We start from the raw sequence: 24,372 nt of genomic DNA, 5'->3' as shown, positions 1-24,372 counted from the left end.
AGTCGAATCAAATAATTGAGTTTATTTTGAGTAAGTACCTAAATTATATGTTTAAAATTAATTTATGAACAATGAAAGTTTAGGGAGTTTATGTGAATATTTGGCAAGTATTTGCTAATAACCATATATTTTTCTTTGATTTAGCCTACCTTGATTATCTCTTTATTGTGATAAAATTTTTTTTCTTTATTTTAATGGAGGAAAGGATTCTTTCCATTTCCGTTTTACTTGGTGTTTTAATTTCTTTCTTTCTTTTTTTTTTGAGACAGAGTCTAGCTCTGTTGCCGGGCTAGAGTGCTGTGGCATCAGCCTAGCTCACAGCAACCTCAAACTCCTGGGCTCAAGCGATCCTACTGCCTCAGCCTCCTGAGTAGCTGGGACTACAAGCATGCACCACTATGCTCGGCTAATTTTTTCTATATATATTTTTTGTTGTCCAGCTAATTCCTTTCTTTTTTTTAGTAGAGATGGGGTCTCGCTCTTGGCTCAGGCTGGTCTCGAACTCCTGACCTCGAGTGATTCTCCCGCCTTGGCCTCTCAGAGTGCTAGGATTACAGGTGTGAGCCACCAATGCCCGGCCAAGTTTTAATTTCTTTATCTTAATCATTGTGTGTCGTGATGCACTCTTAAGATTCACTTTAACTTCAGTGAATTTCATATTCCCTTTGTAGATTATGCCATTTGCATTTTTCCTATTTTTAAATTACAGTGATATATCACATTATATCACTTAGTAATATCTGTGAAATCGTGGTTTTGATATACCAGTTTTTTTAAAATGCTCATTGAAGTAAATAGTGCTGTTAAAATGGAAAATGTTTATTCATATATAATCTGAAATCATCTTGTATACTTGGAGAAACACTGATTTTGCAGTGTAATTGCTGACTACATAACAACATTAAGGAAGGAGAAAATTCTATGTTAGCCATGGTGTACTAGTCATATAGTAAAAAGAATTTGAATTGAAAGATTAAATGACTGATGATTTAACTTAAATTGTATTGATAACTTTTTCCCATGGACCCTTGTCAAAGCAATGTATTTGATAATTTTATAATATATTAATATTCATATATCCATGAGTTTTTGATAAATTTCAGTAAAATCCTTCAGAATGTTGTTTTTTGTGCTTTCTACTTTTTATTTTCTTTAGAGTGTGGATTTGGATATGAAACAAGATTGTAGTCAACTGGTTGAAAGAATAAATGTTTTCAAAACAGCCTTTAGTGAAAATGAAGATGATGAAAGGTAAACCCCAAATTTCTTTTAATTATGTTTGTAATGTTTGCACAGTTGGTATACTTTATTTAAATTAAGTCTAATATAGCATTTATACACAAAAAGAAACTCTTATTTAATAAAAAATAGATTATATTATAAATGTATAATAAGAGGAAAAATTTGAATTATGTTTTTAATCTGATAGAATAAAAGAAAACTTATTTCAATTACTTTTCTAGAATGAGTGCAGGGATCACTTAGTTTAAATTACATGCTTGTTTAGTTTGAACACTGATTAAATATATGAAGATACTAAGTAATAATTGTTAATTCTTTTTTATGTGTAATAATTTTTTTTTTTTAGGAATTATCTTTTGTAGGAATACATACTCAAAATTTTTCTGGATGAAATGATAAGCTCTCTGGCATTTTTTGAAAACACATAGGAAGGCAAGAACTGGGTGGGGATATAGATAAATTGGCCATTAGTAGCTGATGCTGGGCCATGGGTTGATAAGGGTTCATTATACTATTTTGTCTACTTTTGAATGTGATTGAATTTTTTATAATAAATTATAAAATTTATTCAATAAATTTTTTTGTGTGGGGGGGACTGGGTCTCACTCTGTCACCTGGGCATGGAGTGCAGTGATGCCCTCAAAGTTCACTCTAGCCTTGAATTTCTGGGCTCGAGATCCTTCTGGCTCAGCCTCCTGAATAGCTAGGACGACAGGCTTGCCCCACCACACCTTGCTAATTTCTTTCTTTTTCTTTTCTTTTCTTTTTTTTTTTTTTTAAGATAAGATCTCGCTGTGTTGCCCAGTCTAGTCTTGAACTCCTGGCCTTAAGCAGTCCTCCTGCCACAGCCTCCCAAAGTGCTGGGATTACAGGCATGAGCCACCTCATCTGGCCTAATTTCATTAATTTCAAATATCATTTTTCATGAGTGTATATCTTTATGGATGTTTAATTTATTGAAATATTACTATATTAAACATTTTAGCCTTTTGCAAATTATTACTAATACTTAAATGTACTAGTCTCAGTGGAAACATCTTTTTATGTAAATTCCTTAGGTGGTAATAGTATGTTAAAGGTTAAAGTTTTTTTTTTTAAGAGACAGGGTCACACTATGTTGCCCAGGCTGGAGAGCAGTGGCCATTCACAGGTCCACTATAGCCTTGACCTCCTGGCCTCAAGCAATCCTCCCATCTTAGCCTCCTGAGTAGCTGGGACTACAGGTACATGCTGCTGCGCCCATCTCTTAAAGATGATTTTTAAAGGTTCTTTTTTTTTTCTCTCTAGCCCCCGCCCTGATTTTTAAAGGTTCTTGATTCAAATTTTCAAATTACTGTTCAGAAATGTATGCCAGTTAACACTTTAATAATGTGTGAGAAAGCATATGTTATGATACTGTTGCCATCAAATACTGTCATTTTCAAAACTGTTGCTTCATATCCTTTTTTATTGTATCAAATATCACATAATAAAATTATTTAAACTTTACAAAAATAAATTACATATCTGTTTAGAATGCAATTGGTGGCATTGGTTTTAGAAAAATGAAATACTCTTAAGGAAATTGAGTTGTGAGAGTATTTCTGCTTACTCAGAAGTAATCTAATGCAAAATTAAACTTTGCACTCATGAAAAAGTAGAAGTCTGTATGAGGTTTGTTACTGCAGTTTCTTCATGAACATTTGCATGCAATTATACAAAAGCTCTTAACAATAACTTTTTTCCCACAGTCGACCAGCAGTTGCATTAATTCGAAAGTTAATAGCTGTATTAGAATCTATTGAACGTCTACCTCTCCATTTGTATGATACACCAGGATCCACATATAACCTCCAGGTAACCATGAAAAATGCGGTAGCTAGTATTGCTGAATGCATCTAGACACAGTGCTATACTTTTATTTTAAAAAAATTTTTCCTTTCCTATTGGATTAAAATAAAAATGATTGTGCTTATTCTTTAAAGTTTTTAGCTTAAAAGTCATTTGATCTTTTTAATGAGTCTTGAATGTATTGGTACTTCGAGTCTACTATGATCAAATCACTGTGGAAATGATAAATTTATTCATTTAATATTTATTATAAGTATCATATCATATTTGGTAGATCATATGTGGAAAAAGATATTTTATCAGTGGAAAAAGCAGAGAAAAGTGTTCCTTTTAGCCTATAATTATGAGTCAAGCCCTTAATTCATTTGGGTTGTTATAACAAAATAGACCAGGTAAGTTATAAACACCAGAAATTTGTTGCTCATGGTCCCGGATGCTGGGAAGTCCAAGGTCAAGGTGCCAGGAAATTCGATGTGGTGAGGGTCTGTTCCTCATAGATGCATCTTCGCATGGTGGAAGGGGGTGTACAAGCTCCCTCAGGCCTTTTACAAGGGCACTTACCCTATTCATGAGGGCTCTGTTCTTATGCCTTAATCACTCCCAAAGGCCCCACCTCCCAGCACTTGGAGTCCTACTGCACTGGGAATTAAGTTTCAACATAGAAATTTGAGGGGCGTTGGGTGACACAGACATTCAGACCATAGTAAGTCCCTTCTTTATCTCCATGTTTTCAGTATAAAAAAAAATCTGAAAATATTTTAAGCACCATTTCTTTCATTATGTTATTGATTAGAGCCAAATCACCTAAGTCTTTGCGATTCCTGTTGATCACATGGTTTTATAGCTTGTTTCCTTATCTTTCTCCTCCTCCCTCAGTCTCTCTCTCTCTCTCTCTCTCTCTCTGTAGATAGATAGATAGATAGATCTTCGTGTATACATCCCATTCATTCAATTATTCTTTTGTTAGCTGGGATCTAGATGTGAACAAACAAAACAAACTTTTTATTGCTAATATACCAGCCTAGATCTTTATCACACTTTTTGTGGGTTTCTTTAGTATTTCTTAGCAGGTCCTCCTGCTTGGAATCTTACTTTTATCCAACCTATCCTGCATTCTGCATGGAATAGTTTCTTTTAAATATAGCCTTTAATAAGTGACTAAGGATCTATATTTGCCAAATTAATGCCTACTCAAAGCAAACAACAATTTCTATATCCCTGAGAACCCAGCAGTGTTACTGAAGCCACTAGACTCCTACGCTAGAGTGCTTATCTAGGGAGTTATATAGTGCAGTTAGTGCACCTAACATTCTCTGTATGTTAATTAAAAAGATGTAGAGGGCTACTTTGTGTTTTGTTTTAGACAGAATAATAGAAGCAAAGGGGACTGTTTGGTTCATCATTTTTAGGCTTTATTCTTGGTGAGTGAATTGGTTGGAGATAAGTCTCCAAGACTGGAAAATTCACCTGCTTATACAGTCCTAGGAGCACCTATATCTTTTATTATGTACTTTTCATGTTAGGAGATTATGCAAGGCCCAAAGATAGGAAGGCCAGGAATGTGCTCTCTGCTAATTTTGCAGCCTAAAATGCTACCAAAATGCACATATAAATCTTTGATTATGTTTCTATAGAAATTAGTTAACATTTATGCCAGAATAAAACTACCTAAAGTTGCTAGTGCTATACCTGTTGCTTACTAAAATGTATTGCATTAAAAGCTCTCTTTTATTTTTAAAAGTTTATTTGCTTTAGATTATAGAGGTTGTATATCCCTTGTGAAATACTTGGGACCAGAAGTGTTTCGGATTTCAGATTTTTTTCAGAGTTTGGAATATTTATATTATACTTACCTGTTCAGCATAACTAATCTAAAAATCTGATTAGGCATCATGTCAGTGCTCAGAAAGTTTCACATTTTGGAGCATTTTAGATTTTCAGATTAGGTTTACTCATATCCTGTATAATATATTCTGGGGTTAAAGGAATAAGCTGATTAGCTACTTTTCAAAAATTTACCTGGAAAATTGTGTTTATAAGTTAGAGATTTAATACGTCTGTTAAAGTGTTTTATAATAAATTTATTTAAACTGTGTATATTTGTATTTGTTTAGAAATTCTAGCAAGTTACCTTTTTGTTTTTTAAATGAATACATGGTAAAGATTTTATTTAAGTATAGTCATGGATTGCTTAATGATAGGGATACGTTCAGCGAAATGTGTCATTAGACAATTGTGAACTACATCATAGAGTATACTTACTTTATGATGTATTCACAAAAACCTAGATGCTATATCCTACACACGCCTATAATCTTACAGGATCACCGTTGTATATGTGGTCTGTCCTATGCTGCACTTGTCCATAAATAAGGGAACCATTTAAGTGTTAACCAGTTCAAGATTTTGTTTTGTGGCTTTGTTAAGTGAAGATGTCAGAACCTTTATTGCTTTGTTCACAACTTGAAGTACATGTAGGATATGCAGACCTTAGACAAATTTGTGTTGTCTTTTACCACAGGGGTTTTGGGGGTCCATCTACAAAGCAACATCTTGTTGACATGTAGAATTTGGTCGCATTAAACTAATTATTGTGGGGCCCATCAGGGGAAAAAAGTATCTGAGCTCAGGCTCTTCTTCGCCCCGCTGTGCTGGGCCTGACAGAGGCCCCTCTGGCCCTTTTCAAACTGTCTGCTGGTTGCAGTATGTCAGTAACTACTCTGTCCTATGACCAATTTAAGATTTTTAAGAAAAGGAATTAATTTATTGATTCAACAAGCAACTACTGGCATGCCTACCAGGTGTCAAGCTCTCCTCTGGGTGGTGGGAATATAGGGAAAACAAAATACAAACACACTGATGAGATGACAGTGAGCTTGAACTTGATTTGGAGGTGCCGCAATTTGTCCTTGAAGTCCTGGGTTTTTTTGTTTGTTTGTTTGTTTTTGTTTTTTTGGGAGACAGGGTCTCCCTGTGTGTCACCCAGGCTGGAGTGCAGTGGCCTCATCATAGCTCACTGAAGTCTCTAACTCCTAGACTCAAGCGATCCTCCTGCCTTAGCCTCTTGTGTAGCTGGGACTTCAGTCATGGTGCAGCCACACCCACCTAGTCCAGGGATCTCACTCTTGCTGAGGCGGTCTCCAACTCCTGGCTTCAAGCAGTCCTCCTGCCTTGGCCACCCAGAGTGCTAGGATTATAGGTGTGAGCCACCGCGCTCACAGAAGTCCTCTTTTAAAAGAAACACATGCTTCAGACCCCTACGTCTTTCTTCAGGAAAATCAGTATTAAGTAGTTACCACTGTGGGAGGAATTGTGAAGGAGATATAAGGGGAAGTTTGGGAGGGAAAGAAGATAACTGAAGTTTACATTCTGAGGGGGATGGAAGTGGGAGTAAGAAAATAAACAATCAAATGTATAAACAAAAAAAAAAAAACAGTTCGAGGGAGAATTCAAAAAGCAGACATATATATAGGCAATCAGGAATCTTGTTAATACATATTGGTCAGGGTAATAATTAATTGCATCTCCACTGGACAAACCTAATTTCCATTATTATCATTTTCTACAAATTATGAGGTTGTACAATAGCTCCACGACAATGAAAGGCATAGATAACCCAGAAGAGTGAGCGAGGCAAGACACCAGTTAAATTTTTTTTTCCATTTCAAAGTCTTTCACATTTTTTCTTGATAAAATTATATGCAAAATATTTTGATAGGTAAATGCACATTTTCCTGGGAAGCTCATCCATAACTTTTACCATGTTTTTGAAAGAACTGGTGTGCCAAAAAAAGGCTAAGAACCTTTGTTCTAGTCACAGCCGACTATCCAATGGTCCCCAAACATTTAATGGTCTGTGTCTTTGCCTTGATTGAGCCTTCTCGTCTAAATTGCCTTATAAAGCCCTATTCGCTTTTCAAGGCCCAGCTTAAATGGCATCTGAATCTTTCAAGGCCTTCTACCACCATGCTTCCCCTAATTGCCTCCTCATCTGCTTTCCCTGAGTACCTTTATTAATGCACTCACCACCCCGTATTTACCACTTATTATTTGTTGGCTCTCTTCTACATTTGTATTTTCAACTCTTTGAGGACAAGAACTAGAGTCCTGCAAAAGAAAATAACTTAATTTTAGAATGTTGTAAGCCCTCACATTCCCTATTCTTTGGCAACCAAAGCTCAACTTTACCCATTGCCTGCTGCTTCTGTCTGCACCTGTACTTCGGCAAGGTGGAGCGTGCCCCAAACCTCCCAGCACTGGGCACTCCATGCCCCCACTCTCTGGAAACTGGAACTACAAGGGCTGCTGGTAGACTTACCACATGTGCTTAGACAACCAGGCCAAGCAAACTGAAGGGTTTGTGGGAAGAGGGGAATGTGAGACAGGGACTGCAGGTGATACAGTAGACTGCAGGTAAAAGGACTGAGAGGAATTTAGACTTCACCCAGCCTAAGCAACCCTGTAGGCCACCAATTTCCATAGTATAGGGTCAAGTACTGCTACCCAGTTTTTTTTTTTTCCCCCATAGCCACTGTTACTTACTCAGTGGGCCTTTTAAGGATAAAACATTTAGTGGGAAAAAGCCATTTGTTCGTTGGTAATTCCATTATAGTTATGCTTTATAAATCTCAGTTGTTATATGGTTATGTAGTGTTTGTCATTTTTGCAGTTCTGAGAAAAAGGCGAGGCATTTTCTAAAGGATTTTGATAATTTTTGCATAGATACTTACAAGAAGATTACGATTTCGGTTGGAACGTGCACCCGGTGAAACTGCACTGATAGACCGTACTGGCAGAATGTTGAAGATGGAACCTTTAGCTACAGTTGAATCTCTGGAACAGTATCTCTTGAAAATGGTGAGCTTCTGGCAGTGGCATGGTGAAATAAGCATTCTCAGCTGTGGTTTAGCCCTTTTAAGCAGCAGTTTGGGAAGTGTGTACCTAGAGTTATGGTAATACAGTTTGACCCAGTAAGTGCGTTTTTAGAAATCTGATTTTAAGAAAATAATCTTATGTATACCATAAATACTTTCTACATGAAGATGTTTATTATAGTTCTTTTTAATACTGAAATAGTGAAGAAAACCTTAATTACAATCAATAAAGGAATGCCAAGTAATTATTTATATTTAAAATTTTTTTAAATTTATTTTTAATTCACAAGTGATTATATATGATAATTATTTCTATTAACTTGAATGTTATGTAGCTATTAAAATGTATAAATGATAATAGAAGAATGTTCTTGCACACTGTGATTAAGACTTTGTTTTATCCTATCCGTTGATTTTAAATAATAGACTAAAGGAATACTCTGATTTTTTTTTTTTTTTTTTTAAGAGAGAGAGAGAGAGAGAGAGAATTTTATTCTGTTGCCCTGGGTAGAGTGCTGTGGTGTTAGCCTAGCTCACAGCAACCTCAAACTCCTGGGCTCAAGCAATCCTCCTGCCTCAGCCTCCCCAGTTGCTGGGAATACAGGCGCATGCTACCACACCCGGCTAATTTTTTTCTATTTTTAGTAGAGACGGGGTCTTGCTGTTGGTCAGGGTGGTCTCGAACTCCTGACCTCAAGTGATCCTCCTGCCTCGGCCTCACAGAGTGCTAGGATTACAGGTGTGAGCCACCACGCCCAGCCAGAAATGCTCCATGATATTACTAGTGAGGTGCTTTAGTTGTAGGACTTTTTAATTTTTCTGTGTGTTTTTCAAATGTTTTCAAATGAGCATTTGTTATAATAAAACAATTCACTTTAAAGGTATAGGAAAAAAGTGGGTAATGTGTTTGAAAATAGCATTATTAAGGTGAATGATTGTCTCCCATATTTTCTTTGATTTAGGTAGCAAAGCAGTGGTATGATTTTGACCGATCTTCATTTGTTTTTGTTCGAAAATTAAGAGAAGGCCAAAATTTTATATTTCGGCACCAGCATGATTTTGATGAAAATGGAATCATTTACTGGATTGGGACAAATGCAAAGTAAGTCATTCTGTTTAAGCTAGAGTGACAATATTCATCTAAAAAAGAATTCTGTGAAGTAGAATGAAATTATTGACCATTCTTTGAGTGTCCTATTGTTTAAGGAATTTTATTTTATAGGTTAAATTTAAGATTATCCAAATTACTTTTTATGAGGAAAACATCTAAATTGCTAATTCTAGAATTTTATTTAAATACAATTTTATATTTAAAAGTTAATATAGATAAATGCAATTAACATTGTTAATTTTTCTTTATTTTTGTATAGAACTGCATATGAATGGGTAAATCCAGCTGCTTATGGACTTGTAGTAGTAACATCATCAGAAGGAAGAAATCTACCTTATGGCCGCTTAGAAGACATACTAAGTCGTGATAATTCAGCTCTAAATTGTCATAGCAATGATGATAAGAATGCCTGGTTTGCCATAGATCTGGGTCTCTGGGTGATACCATCAGCATATACACTTCGACATGCTCGTGGTTATGGAAGATCTGCACTGAGAAATTGGGTTTTCCAGGTATCCAAAGATGGACAGAACTGGACTTCTTTGTATACCCATGTTGATGACTGCAGTCTCAATGAACCAGGGTTAGTTGAGGAGTCTTTGCAAATTGGAAAACTCAGTAAAGAGCTTTCTTTATTTTTATAATTGTATACTTTAGAGCTCTCTTCCTTGTGAAATAGCGAAGCAAGATTTTCATTCTAAAAACAAATCACTTGATACTCTGGGCATTAAAACTTGTAAATACTGACTTCACCAAAACTTTGTCAAAAACTTTAGAGTAAATATTAGTAGAAGCTGACCTGAGTATTTATTTTGCATTTGATCTTAGTCAAAAGTGATTAGTATTAATACTTATGTTAAAAATTAATATATAGTTATATATATGTGTATAGTATACTAGTGGAAACAAAACATGGAATTAGCTTTTTATAAACTCTCCATATAGTTACATAATATATGTGAGTGTTCAACAAATGAACTGGCTATTGCTATTTATAGAATTATGGCTGACTTAAAATTTTCTTATTTTTATGTATCTCTTCTTAAATTTTATGTGTTGATCATATATTATTTTTTAAAAAATAGGTCGTAATTATATTTCTAAAAAATTAGCTCTGTTTTTATTGTACATTGTGGCACATTTCAAGGGGTAGTGTATGTACTTAAACCACTTAAACCACTTTCTGCATTTGATATATTATGAAAAGAACTTAACATTAGGATTATTAGGTAATCAGCCTTTTCAAACTTTAAAGTTGAAATTTTAATCCATTATTTAAAACTTTGTAAGAATTATAACAAAAGACTTTTTTTTTTTTTACCATAAAAGCATATCTTTTACTCTCTGTTAACTTTGTCTTTAGATTATATTAATCATAAATTATTTAATGTTAAGAGCCAAATTAATAGCATACATGTAAACATTTCATTTTAACTTGTTTTCTGGAGTACTTTTTTCCTCCCCATTTCTTTCTTTCTTTCTTTCTTTCTTTTTTTTTTTTTTGGAGACAGAGTCTCACTCTGTTGCCCGGGCAAGAGTGCCGTGGCATCAAACTCACAGCAACCTCAAACTCCTGGGCTTAAGCAATCCTTCTGCCTCAGCCTCCCGAGTAGCTGGGAGTACAGGCATGCGCCACCATGCCTGGCTAATTTTTTTCTATATATATAATTTTAGCTGTCCAGATCATTTCTTTCTGTTTTTAGTAGAGACAGGGTCTCGCTCTTGCTCAGGCTGGTCTCAAACTCCTGACCTCGAGCGATCCTCCCGCCTCGGCCTCCCAGAGTGCTAGGTCCATTGATTTCTTGATTCTTGAACTGTTGAGTGAATATGAAAGTTTATTTTTTCTACAGTTCTGTATTATGTAAAAGATCTTTGCCATCTTGAATATTTTTTTCATTTATTTTAAATATTACTCAATTTTTTGTCTAACACATCTACAGGTCAACTGCCACCTGGCCTCTTGATCCACCAAAGGATGAGAAACAAGGATGGCGACATGTGAGAATTAAACAGATGGGGAAGAATGCTAGTGGACAGACACACTACCTCTCACTATCTGGATTTGAACTTTATGGCACTGTAAATGGAGTATGTGAAGATCAGCTAGGTAAAGAGATAAGACGTTTTTCTAACTAAAGTAATTGTTATAAAAAATGATTTGGTTTATATTTCTCTAATTTCTACCTGACAGGGAAGGCAGCTAAGGAAGCAGAAGCGAATCTTAGACGACAGAGACGTCTAGTACGCTCCCAGGTTCTGAAATACATGGTTCCAGGAGCTCGTGTTATCAGAGGCCTTGACTGGAAATGGCGAGATCAGGATGGCAGCCCACAGGGAGAAGGCACTGTGACAGGAGAACTACATAATGGTGAGTACGTGCTGAGCACTTGTAATGTAGAAATAGGGTACTTAGGGTTTTTTTCTTTATCTTGGGATAATTTATAAATTGTGTAAATGTACCAACACCATTTAGAAGAACTGATAGTGATTTCACATGGAAAATGGAAAAAACATTACGAAATTAGGGAAAATTTTAAGTTCTTGGGTTTTGACTAGAAACTTATTGCTAATATTTTGAAGTGATTGTCAAGCTTAGTGTAAGCTGAGTACCCTCAAGACATGTTTTCTTTTTTTTCCCAAGTTTATTATTCTCAAGTTTACTTTGGGTTTTAATTTCTTACATTTTTCTTGTTAGTCTTACAGGAACCAGGCAATAATTTTTTAATGTATTATAAATCATGCAGAAGAAAAAGGATTAACCTTTTTACTTCATATTTTTCAATAAAGCTTGAAACAAATGTAGCCTCTTTATTTGTTAGTATATCATCATTATTTCACAATCCTTTTTTTGGGAATTTAAACTTTTATGTTTTGTAAGGGTTATTGTATAAATCAACTTCCTTTGATGCTGTAGATTTTAGCAAAATCCTTACCCACTTAATAAATTGCTGTTAACTCCAAAGGAACTATAGTGACTAATTTTTTTCATTACAACTATAAGCCTGATTTATTAGCAGATAATTTACCTAAATAGTAGTGGGTCTGTTTGTATCAATTTTGCCTAGTATTAAAAAAAAGGAAATTGTTTGTATTCTCAATACTAAATATCTAAAGAGCTATAATAAAAGTGAGAATGCTTAGGAGAATGACTAGCATTTAATCTCTTAATATATTCATGCTTTATGTGCTGAGACCTTTATTTATTTAGATAAACCATTTGATTATATTGCTTTTAAGATTCTGTTCTTGGAATTACCACAGTACCAAATGCATTTCTTTTTTAAAAAATATTTACTTTTGTTGTTGTTTTGAGGCAGAGTATTGCTCTATTGCCCAGTCCAAAGTGCAAGGGTGCCATCATAGCTCACTACAACCTCAAACTCCTGTGCTCAAGTGATCCTCTTGCCTCAGCCTCCTGAGTAGCTGGGAATACAGGCATGTGCCACTACACCTGGCTAGTTTTTCTATTTTTTGTAGAGATGGAATCTCGCTCTTGCTCAGGCTGGTCTTGAACTCCTGGCCTCAAGCAATCCTCCCATTTCAGCCTCTCAAAGTGCTAGGATTACAGGCGTGAGCCACCACACCTGGCCCCCAAATGCATTTCTGTATAGCATCATATCCTAATTGCAAATCGTTGTAATCAAAGCAGCTTTACAGTGATCCAAATTTCATAAATACCAGTAATAGTTTAGATGACAGTAGTACTGTTTAACTCAGGAGTTTCAAATGTTCTTGTATTTAGGCATCTTGATAATACTTACTAATAAGTTAATCTATCTTTTATAATTTTTTTGGCCTTGAAGTACATGACTTGATATGAGGAGGCTAGTTAGGGACATGTGAATATAGTTCATTTTTCTCTGGATGGAGTCAACTGAAGCGACTGCATAGGAAAATTAATATCTTATTTTCAGAATTTAGCATTTAAGAAGGGCCTATTTTTGCTGATCTGACAAATGTAGAGATTGAGTTCTGGCTGATTAACATGGCTATTCATGTTGTCAAGCCTTAAAACATTTATGTCAGGTAGGGTCCTTAGCTTTCAAATACCTAACCGAACCATTTTTAATAATGCCTCATCATTATAAACTCTGTATCTTTTAGGCATAGGAGTTGGGAGTTTTATACCTATACACTTATGTGTACTATGTATGTACCCTTTCTTAGTTCCACCAGAAGGTTTTAGATAATAGTTTAAACACATTCTGAAGCCTAATGATTTACATTTTTTAGTATTTTTCCACATTTTATCAATTACTTTTGTTTCCCTTCCGAAGAGTCTGTGTATTGGTAGGAATATCCATTTATTCTCCAAATATTGAGTGCCCACTATGTAAAGCTACTTCATTAGAATTCACATATTCAATGGTAAAAAAAAAAATATGATCCCCTGCCTTCTGGGTGAAACAAATAAATACACAATTGCAAATCTTGGTAAGTGCTGTGAAATAAATTATCAGTATGTTTTTGGGACCACTAATACAACACAAAAGTCATTTTTATTTGGAATTGGGATCTGTTTTTGAACTTTTCCTTTTCTTACACGATTCTGTGTGGCAGAAGAGAGAGTTAAATGTTGGTGTTTCAGAGGTTATTTCAGCATACAGAAAAAATTAAGGCAATTGAAATCTCATCTAAGCTACTTATGTAGATTTGGGGCAGTCACTTTTCCTTTCAAAGAACTCATGCATATAATCCCCACAGGTAATTCAATATTGTTTATACCCCTTCGAGCTTCATCATAAACATATATGAACTTGGTGTATGTGTGGGTTGGGTGACAGGGTGTGTGGGTGGATGGGTGGCTGCCAGAACTGTGCCCTGTGCATGTGTGGGTTAAGAACTTTTAAACTCTATGAAGACTTGTACTTTAAAAAATAAATGTTTTTCATGTGTTATTTTTCCCTGAAATAGTTAGCTTATAACACTAAAATAAGATTGTAAACTTTCTATTAATTTCTTTTCTGATAGGCAGTTAATTTTCTGCTTTGGAAGTTAATTACCTTTTTACAAAAAGAATGACTATCATTTTCTGAGTATAAGTAAATATATAGGTTGAATATCATTATGCTGATTAGTTTTTTATATGTTATTAGCTTTAGCAAATAGGTTCTAATAAAAGAGCTCAGCATGCTCTTTAAATTTTATTAGAATTTTCTGTGCTTATTTAAATTTATGAAACTTAATCATTACAGAACCAAAGAACCACTGAACTTTGAGAACACAACCGAAATGCTAACTTAGTGCTTTATTTGAGCTAGTGACCTAAAATTTATATAGTAATACATGAATATTTTGTCTGTCATTTAGTGGGTTTAGCCCAAACTTGGAAATTAATGGTAAGCTGGCACTTTATTGATCACATAATTATATTTAGCAATTAAAAAACTTTTACTTAGATTTCATTTACTTGCTGAAGTGGCAGTATTTTGCCATTTGTATCAGTCTTTTTCATTTTTTAAAACCATTCTTCCATTTAAAAAATAACCCAATAGATTAAACATGACCCTTACATTGATTTTATATATCACTAGATAGAACAGTTCAGAAATAAGGGAAATAAAAGGAATTTCAAATATTTCCCACAAACCTTGTATACAGTACATATTTGTTTTCCCTAACATAATTTTATCATGAGAGTTAAATACTACAGGCTTTCAAAAGATAGCTAGTCTAATCTTACATAGTCAAATAATGTTTCAATTGATTAGAGTCCAACAGTTTACATTTTAATTGGCAGACCTTAAATGACTGTAGCAGTTCAGAGAAGTACAGCACTGATGAAAAGCTGATCCCATATTGTGGAGCTACTGTCTGACACGCTCCTATCTGCTTTCTGCTGGGTCTCACAAACTCCTGTCCCTTTCCAGGCTGGATTGATGTCACCTGGGATGCTGGTGGCTCAAACTCTTACCGTATGGGCGCAGAAGGAAAATTTGACCTCAAGCTTGCACCAGGGTACGACCCTGATACAGTGGCATCACCCAAACCTGTTTCATCCACTGTTTCAGGCACAACGCAATCATGGAGCAGCTTGGTGAAAAACAACTGTCCAGACAAGACATCTGCTGCTGCAGGCTCCTCAAGTAGAAAAGGAAGCAGCAGTTCTGTGTGTAGCGTGGCCAGTAGCAGCGACATCAGCTTGGGTTCGACCAAAACGGAACGGAGATCAGAAATTGTAATGGAACACAGTATAGTTTCAGGAGCTGATGTCCATGAACCAATTGTTGTTCTTTCATCTGCTGAAAACGTCCCTCAAACAGAAGTAGGGTCATCTTCCAGTGCAAGCACCAGCACCTTAACAGCGGAAACGGGAAGTGAAAATGCTGAAAGGAAGTTAGGCCCTGATAGTTCTGTTCGTACTCCTGGGGAGTCTAGTGCAATATCCATGGGAATTGTTAGTGTAAGCTCTCCTGATGTTAGTTCAGTATCTGAATTAACTAATAAAGAAGCAGCTTCACAACGACCCCTTAGCTCTTCAGCAAGTAACAGACTGTCAGTGAGTTCTTTGTTGGCTGCTGGAGCCCCTATGAGCTCTAGCGCAAGTGTGCCTAACCTGTCCTCAAGAGAAACTTCTAGCTTGGAGAGTTTTGTAAGGAGAGTGGCAAACATAGCACGGACTAATGCCACGAACAACATGAATCTAAGCCGAAGCAGCAGTGATAACAACACTAATACTTTGGGGAGGAATGTGATGAGCACAGCAAGTAAGTGAGCTTTTCCTTATGGAACCCAATGCTTTTTCCACTCTGAGGGATGCAAAGTAGGGTCTCTTGTTCAGTGTGTTCTGGCTGCAGTCTTTAACTAGATCATTAAATAAATATAGATACAGCTACATCAAATTTAGCCCTCAGGAATATGAAGTTCTATGGAATCATATTTTAAGAATTCAGATCAGGTATGATAACCTCATTCTAAAAGGATAAAATAATAATACTTTTATTTTCCACTCCTTTATGATAAATCATTAAGCAAAGTTGCGTGAGGAAATAGATAACTACTAAATATTATGATACTCCACTCAAACCAAACTGGTATACTTTTTACTTAGGCGCTACACTGATTTTAGCTTCTTAAAATTCTAATTTAAGCTACTAACAGGTTGAAGTAATTCCCTTGGAAAATACGTTGAGAATTATTTCATTGCGTGTTTGACTTTTTTAAAAAGCTAGGCTTAATATTTTGAAAAATAATAGTGCTATAAAAACAAGAAATTTTAGTTGGATTTCAGTTGGGTTCCCAAAGTTGTTGCTTTTCAGCCTTTCTATTTTTAATGTGTTTCATGACCTCACTCTTTAAAAAATGTAAAACTTGTGTTTTCTAAGGTTCCTATAGTCCCACTTATTTGTACTGATTTGCTTTATTTTTATCTTTAGCTTCTCCTCTTATGGGTGCTCAAAGTTTCCCTAATTTGACCACACCTGGTACAACATCAACAGTGACTATGTCAACATCCAGTGTTACTAGCAGCAGCAATGTAGCTACAGCAACAACAGTTTTATCAGTTGGTCAGTCATTAAGTAATACTTTAACCACCAGCCTCACATCAACCTCCAGTGAGAGTGACACAGGTCAGGAAGCAGAATATTCCTTATATGGTAAGTTATGGTTTCAATTAAAATATATATTTATTTATTTATTTTGAGATGGAGTCTCACTCTGTCACCTGGGCTAGAATGTTGTGGTGTCAGCCTAGCTCACAGCAACCTCAAGCTCCTGGGCTTAAGCGATTTTCCTGCCTCAGCCTCCTGAGTAGCTGGGACTACAGGCTCATGTCACCATGCCCTGCTAATTTTTCTATTTTCAGTAGAGGCAGGGTCTTGCTCTTACTCAGGCTGATCTCAAACTCGTGAGCTCAAGCTATCCTCCTGCTTCGGCCTCCCAGAGTGCTAGGATTACAGGCGTGAGCCACTGCACCTGGCCTAAAATATTTAGATAATTATATAATGATGCTTTTATTATATATTCTCCTGGGATATTTCTAACTTTTGTTTAAAAAGAATTAATTCTCTCTTACAAATGTAGAATCTTCATATAATATGAAAAACTTAGTGATATAAGAGACTATTAAAAATGATGTGATTATAAACAAAGGAGACATCTAGGAACTTCTATATGTCATCTTTTTTTGCCTTTGTCACCAATGAAATTTTAATGGAAGAACTACAGTAACAAAGATTTTTGACACCTTTATCAATAATAGAAGAAATGTATTAGATTAATAAAATTTGTAATGTGACATTCCTTGGACACTATTAATTAAGGTCTTTTGGAAGTTTCTTGATTGGGTTAACATTTGAATTTTGCAGATTAAATTTTGCTTACAAAGTTCAGTAGTTACATCATCGTGACTTCCATACTGTTGTCAGAGGGGAAAAAAACCATTTGATTCAGTTGAAATACAGCATGTTTCTATTCCTCTTATTTTAACCTATTAGAAAAGTAATATTCTTTATACAAACTATAGAAGAAACTTAAAATCATCTAATCTCTACCTACCAGATCATTTGATGTATATTTTTTATTCTTTTAATTTATTTTTATTTTTATTTTTTTAGACAGGGTCTCGCTCTGTCACCCAGGCTAGAGTGCAGTGGCATCATCAAAGCTCACTGCTGCCTCAAACTCCTGGCTGTGCTCAAGCAAATCCTCCTGCTTCAGCCTCCCAAGTTGCTGGGACTATAGGTGTGCTCCCCCATGGCCAGCTAATTTTTCTGTTCTTTTGTAGAGACGGGGTTTTGCTCTTGCTCAGGCTGGTCTCAAATTCCTGACCTCAAGTGATCTTCCTGCCTCGGCCTCCAGAAATGCTAGGATTATAGGCGTGAGGCACCGCACTTGGCCTGTTTTTGTTTTTTAACAAGAAGGGGATTATATCCTTTTCAGTCAGCTCTTTTTATTCAGTACATTGTGAAAATATTTTTACATCATTGGATGGGTTTCTAGGACATTTGAAATGGCTGCCAAATATTTCACTCACTGTGTTGCTGAGGCTGGTCTCAAACTCCTGGCCTTAAGTGATCCTCCTGTCTCAATCTCCCAAAGTGCTGGGATTACAGGTGTTAGCCACTGTATCTAGCCTGTTTACTCATTAACTGCCTCTCTCCCTGTAGGCTCCATGGGGACTCAGACCATGGCTTTTTTGTTTACAGATATATGTACCTAGTGCTTAACACAGTTCTTGGCACATAGTATATGCTTAATAGATACTTGTTGGCAGAATGAATGACTCCATAGTGTTCTCTTTCCAGCATGTTGTGCTTCCTGTGACTTGTTCAGATAAGGATGATAGGGTTGTTGTTTTTGTTGTTTTTAGCATAATTCACATAGTTTATCTTTTTTATTATGATTTTATAGATTCAAATTTAGTTTATGGTCATCCATTATCCCTGTTTTCTGCCATGCTTGTGACTGTTTCGCATTTTTACTCATCCTATTTGTGTGGTGGTGGAAGAAGTGTTGCATCACTAAGTGTGGTCTTTATACCTATCCCCTTTTTTTTGTTTGGAGAAGAGGCACAGAAATTTATTTAATGCGTACTTGTGGGAGAATCACAGAGTGATTGCCTCTATACTTGTCTTTTTTGAATTTTACCTTTGTTTTGTAAAACCCAAAATGCAAAGTTACTTTGCTGTGTTTTTTTAATTGTGTTGACAATAAGGTTGTTGGTTTTGTTTTATAGATTTCCTTGATAGCTGCCGTGCCAGTACTCTGTTGGCCGAGCTAGATGATGATGAAGACTTGCCTGAGCCAGATGAGGAAGATGATGAAAATGAAGATGACAATCAGGAGGACCAAGAATACGAGGAGGTTATGGTAGAGAGAGTGCCCCATTCTCTTCACTAAAATAGGATGTTAATAATTGAATTGAAGAGAGGAAAAGCTAAGTCATAATTAAACTTCAAAGGAAGGAAAACAGCACCAGTATGAAAAATGTGGTTAATTAAGAAAAGCACTTTTAATCTGGGTATTTATGATTCTCTAAAAGAAAATAATGCTTATATTTGAAAATTCTACAATGTCACATGCTGATGTTTTAACAGGTTTTAAAGTATGTGAAATTAGAGACAACTGCACTATCTTAAAGAATATAATTTCAGTGGCTGGGAACAGTGGCTCATGCCTATAATCCTAGCACTCCGGGAGGCCAAGGCAGGAAGATTGCTTGAAGTCAGGAGTTTGAGACCAGCCTGAACAATAGTGAGACCCTGTCTCTACAAAAAATAGAAAAATAAGCCAGTCATGGTGGTGTGCACCTATAGTCCCAGTTATGTGGGAGGCTGAGGCAGAAGGATCACTTGAGCCTAGCCAGGAGTTTGAAGTTGCAGTGAGCTATGGTAATGCCATTGCACTGTAGCCGGGGTGACAGAACAAGACCCTGTCTCAAAAAAAAAAAGGAATATAATTTTCATGATTTTTTGAGTACATACAGTTTTGCAAGCATTGTTCATCTATTTTCTCAGTAGTGTCACATGAAGGAATGAGGTGGAGGCATAAAGCAATAATTTGCCCTTATCCTCAGAGTTAAGTAAAAAAAAAAAAAAAATGAGTACTCAGGCCTGGGCAGGGTGATCTCAAGCCCGAAATATTTAACCACTATGATTGATTTCTAATTGAAAGTTGTGCCTCGAAATATCCTTTATTGTAACTTTCTGCATATTTTAAATTTCTCCTTATAAAATGTTACTCAGTTTCAAAAAATTGGTAAAAAAAAAAACAAGTTGAGTTTTAATGGGGTAAAAAAATCTAAAAAATGCTTTTAATGTTGCTAAGAAGACAAATAGTACATTAACATTTTTTATGAAAGAGATTAATATAAAATGCATGATGAATTTATAACTAGGTGGCTAATGAAGATAAAGTTTTTTAGTGACACTTTTGTTAATATGGGCCAATTTCAGGGCAGGGCTGAATGGAAATACATATGGGTCAAATAATTAGATATGTGTCTCTTGGCATTTTTAAATTTTAGATTCTGAGACGTCCATCTCTGCAACGTCGAGCTGGCTCCCGCTCTGATGTAACACACCACACTGTCACCTCGCAGCTACCACAGGTCCCTGCTGGAGCAGGGAGCCGACCTATTGGGGAGCAGGTAGTATCTTCATGTTTATCTTCCCTACAGAACAGTATATGTATTTTTTCTCTTTCATGATAAAGCATCAGCCAAAACACCTAAATGCCTATAAAATGTGTGGAGGGTAGGGAAGGGAGGGAGGTTCCAAACAGAAAAAGAAAACTTCCCCTTCTGCTTGGGTTCCATATTCCAGACAGAATCCATGATTGCTCTGGTGTAATGCATGCAGGAGTTTCATACTTTAAGCATCTTTATCTTGGCCTTTGGGTAACAGTAAGCATATATTAAAATGGTTAATAGGTATTATCTAAGATTTATAGTTTTAGTATTAGAGGTGGTAGTAGTGGTAGTAGTAGTCTGTCAGTTAACACTTACTGATCACTAAGTGCTAGGCACAGTTCTTAATACTTTACATGTATTAACTTAATTTTTTCAATGTTTTGAGCATTTATAGCCCAATTTTTCAGATGAAATGATTGCTAAAAGTCACATATAGTTAGTAGTTTCGGGTATAGGATGCAAACCCAGACATTTTTGCTCCAGATCTATCAAATGTCAATTTGATCTGTTATAAGAGTTAATTTTAGTTAAGTGTTCAAACTATGAGGAGGAGTGTGTGTGTGTGTGCGTGCTATCTATCCCCTAGTAATTTAAAGTAACTCCCAATCATTTTATTTTGTAAGTAATCCAGTATTAAATGCAATTTACATTTTTAAAAACCCTATTTTAAAATAATTAGAGGTTCACAGGAAGTTGCAAAAATACTACAGAGAGGTCTTAATGTACCCTTTGCCTAATTTCTCCCAATGGTTAGTTTCATATTACCTAATTACAATAACATCAAAGCTAGGAAATTGACATTGGTACAATGAGTGTGAATGAATGGTTCTTTGTCATTTTACCACACGTAGATTTGTAGAACCACCATTGATGTAACTTAACTCTTGATGAAGTGAAATCACCAAGAAATATATGTACGTGTACATGTGTACATGTTTATGTTAGCTCTTTTTGTGCTTAAGAAATATGGCTAACTAAAGAAGTACATCAGCTATAAGCAACTACTTAGCATGCACCTGATTTTGTAGATAGCACATCACTTTTGCAATAATGAAAATTTTCTTCTTGTGACATTTGACAGTATGTGGAATTTTATTTTAATAGGAAGAAGAAGAGTACGAAACTAAAGGAGGACGCCGGAGAACGTGGGATGATGATTATGTGCTAAAGCGACAGTTTTCTGCATTGGTTCCTGCTTTTGATCCTAGACCTGGTCGTACTAATGTCCAACAGACAACTGATCTAGAAATTCCACCTCCAGGTACAGTATGTTTTAGTTTTTTGATTTAATTGTAATGGATACCATATAGGATAGTTATATACAGCTTATAAAGTAAGGTGCTGCTTGTGTATACAGGTTAGAAATAAAAATATTTAGGAAAAGCAATCTGTCAACCACAAGTCTTTAAAAAGTTACAGATTTTGAGGCCCACAGTGACTCTTGCCTGTAATCCTAACACTTCAGGAGGCCAGGTGGGAGGATCACTTTAGGCCAGAAGTTTGAGATCAGCCTGAGCATGAGCAAGATCCTGTCTCTATAAAAAAATAGAAACATGAGTCTGCTGTGGTGGCGAACACCTGTAGTCTCAGCTGCTCAGGAGGCTGAGGCAGGAGGATCACTGGAGCCCAGGTGTTTGAAGTTGCAGTGAGCTATGATGATGCCACCACACTCTAGCCCAGGCAACAGAGCAAGACCCTGTCCCTGCCCCCCACAAAAAAAGATTTTTTTTTTAAATGAGTAAATTACCAATTTTTAAAAGTTTTAAGAAATGCTATGTGTTTTTTGTATTTGTGCAACTTTTAAAGCAAAGCTCCATTTAAAGGTGTGAGATTTTTTTACTTCTATTTTCTGTTGTATCAAAATCGCTAAAGATTTATTCCTATAGCAAAGCTGACTAGTGGTTTCAGTTACGGTCTCTGGAGTCAGTTGGCCTCAGTGACAACTTTATCCTTTACAACTCTTTCATGGTGCATAATAGGCATCCTAATGGCCCCCCAAATATGTTCAAATCCTAACCTCTAGAACCTGTGGCTGTTCCTCATCATGACAAAAGAGACTTTGTAGATGTAATTAAGGATCTTGAGATGGAATGATTATCCTGGATTATCAAGGCTGGCCCAATGTAATCACAAGAGTCCTTATAAGAGGGAGGTAGGGGGTGGTCAGAGAAGGAGATGTGACCAAGGGAGCTGGTTGAAGTGATAAGGGGCCATGATGTGGGCAACCTCTAGAAGCTGGAAAAGGCAAGGAAACAGACTCCTAGAGCCTCCAGAAGGAATGAAGCCCTGCTAATCCATTTTACACTTTTGACCTTTATGATAATAAATTCGTGTCATTTTTAAAACACCCAGTTTGTGACAATATTTTATAGCAGCAATAGGAAACTGATACATTGGGCAAATCACCTAAACTATCTAGGTTTGAATGTGTGCCTCAATAAATGTCAACAATTAAATCAGTATATTGTCCTTAAAGAACACTTAAATTGTTGATTAAGTGTGGAATATACTTTTTAATTAATAAAATGATAACATGTGTTAAATAAGAAAGTAGGTATACTTTTAATTATAGTGTTCTATGGCGAGGATGGATGTAGGCTGAATCAGAATGTTCAAAGGTCCTTCAAAAGGGAAAACCTATTCTAGAGAGTATAATTAGGTACAAACTTTCCGTAGAGTTCTTTGGCAATGTATTTCATACCTTCTGATTAAATATGTTTGTCATTAGTACTTTATATCAAAGAAATATTAGCTCTGTGCCATTTTGTATACATAGATGACTGCAAAATATTATTTATATTGTCAAAAAATTAGAAATGACCTCAATTATGTCCAGTAACAGGGATATGGCTCTATTAAGGTATAGAGGGATGTCATGCAGTGAATAAAATAATATTTTAGATAACTATCATGATATGAAGAAAAGATTCATGAGCTAGTAAAAAAGAGTTCACCACCAAATACATTATAAATCTAATTATATTTGTGTGTATATATATATATATATATATGTTTACCTCACAATTCACTCATTCAGTGTTAGTAACAGGTTGATAGTTATTGGCCCAGAGTGTGTGGTTTTCTCTGGATACAGAATTATAGATAATTTGTTTTCTCATTTACAAAATCAAAATGTTTCCTAAGTATTCATACAGTTAGTATGTACTTTTAAATAAAAATGAGAAATCTTTATGCACATTTATTCTATTCTAGTACTCTGTCTTTCAGTAACCTAGGTAAAATTTATTCCCATAAAGAAAAAACAAACAAAAATGTTGAGGCCATGAGAGTTTTAAGTAGCTGACATCCTTTAGCTAATGTATGGCAGAAGGGTTTAGATTTCATGTGGCCTTGTCATCTAATGCGGTGTTCTTCCTAGACTGCTTGATTTAGTATAATTGTTTTTCACATGTGTTCAAAATTTTTAGGGACACCTCATTCAGAGCTCTTGGAGGAAGTTGAATGTACTCCGTCACCTCGATTAGCCCTCACTTTGAAAGTAACAGGTCTTGGAACAACTCGTGAAGTTGAATTACCACTTACCAATTTCAGATCAACCATCTTTTACTATGTACAAAAATTGCTTCAATTGTCCTGCAATGGCAACGTGAAATCAGATAAACTTAGGCGTATTTGGGAGCCCACATATACGTAAGAGATTTTAACTTAATGTTTTAGTAGATATTGTCATAGTATATGAACCAAGAAGCATTGTTTTTTTTTTTTTTTTTTTTTATTATATATATATTTTTTTTCAATTTAGTTTTACAGAATCAAAGAGTCTAACAGTATATCTTGTTAGATACAGTATGTCCTCATAATGTATACATTATTTCTTGTACAATGATATGAAATAATATGGGAAATATTCATGATAAATTATTAAGTGAACAGTGCAAGTTAAAAACAATAGTTTCATATTTTTTCCCCCACCCCCCCTTTCCCGAGTCAGCACCTTCAAGTGTTACCACTCCCCAAACGGTGCGCAATTGTTTCCATATTTTGGATTATAGGAACAGAAAAGATCTGGTCTTTCTATTGTTTTACTCCTGTAAATAGGAGTAAACTCTTTACTCCTGAATAGGTAAGAGCATTTCTGACTCCTGATGTAGCATGGTTAAATTTTAGAACTGGAAGGACCTTTGGAAACCATCTAGACTAGCTTTTTACATAATTGTTGA

The 24,372-nt window shown here is 35.5% G+C and overlaps 1 protein-coding gene across 4 annotated transcripts in view; it reads left to right on the top strand.

The window, feature by feature from the left end:
• HECTD1 (HECT domain E3 ubiquitin protein ligase 1) overlaps positions 1-24,372 on the top strand; it is an 86,627-nt gene that overhangs the window by 49,120 nt on the left and 13,135 nt on the right. For 2 of the 4 annotated variants that reach the window (XM_069486369.1, XM_069486378.1), the window contains exons 18-30: positions 1,157-1,251; positions 2,973-3,078; positions 7,795-7,929; positions 8,909-9,048; positions 9,317-9,640; positions 10,998-11,164; positions 11,249-11,425; positions 14,928-15,764; positions 16,434-16,655; positions 18,737-18,870; positions 20,027-20,149; positions 21,296-21,452; positions 23,620-23,842. In XM_069486369.1, coding sequence (XP_069342470.1) covers positions 1,157-1,251; positions 2,973-3,078; positions 7,795-7,929; positions 8,909-9,048; positions 9,317-9,640; positions 10,998-11,164; positions 11,249-11,425; positions 14,928-15,764; positions 16,434-16,655; positions 18,737-18,870; positions 20,027-20,149; positions 21,296-21,452; positions 23,620-23,842 — 2,840 coding nt within the window. The remainder of the gene's footprint in view (positions 1-1,156; positions 1,252-2,972; positions 3,079-7,794; positions 7,930-8,908; positions 9,049-9,316; positions 9,641-10,997; positions 11,165-11,248; positions 11,426-14,927; positions 15,765-16,433; positions 16,656-18,736; positions 18,871-20,026; positions 20,150-21,295; positions 21,453-23,619; positions 23,843-24,372) is intronic. The other 2 variants (XM_069486397.1, XM_069486387.1) reach the window with 2 other exon arrangements.

The sequence above is a fragment of the Eulemur rufifrons genome, chromosome 2 (genome assembly GCF_041146395.1).
Source record: "Eulemur rufifrons isolate Redbay chromosome 2, OSU_ERuf_1, whole genome shotgun sequence".
NCBI lineage: Eukaryota > Metazoa > Chordata > Mammalia > Primates > Lemuridae > Eulemur > Eulemur rufifrons.
The sequence above is the reverse complement of the archived record's forward strand: the minus strand, read 5'-3'. Positions and strand labels throughout refer to the sequence as shown.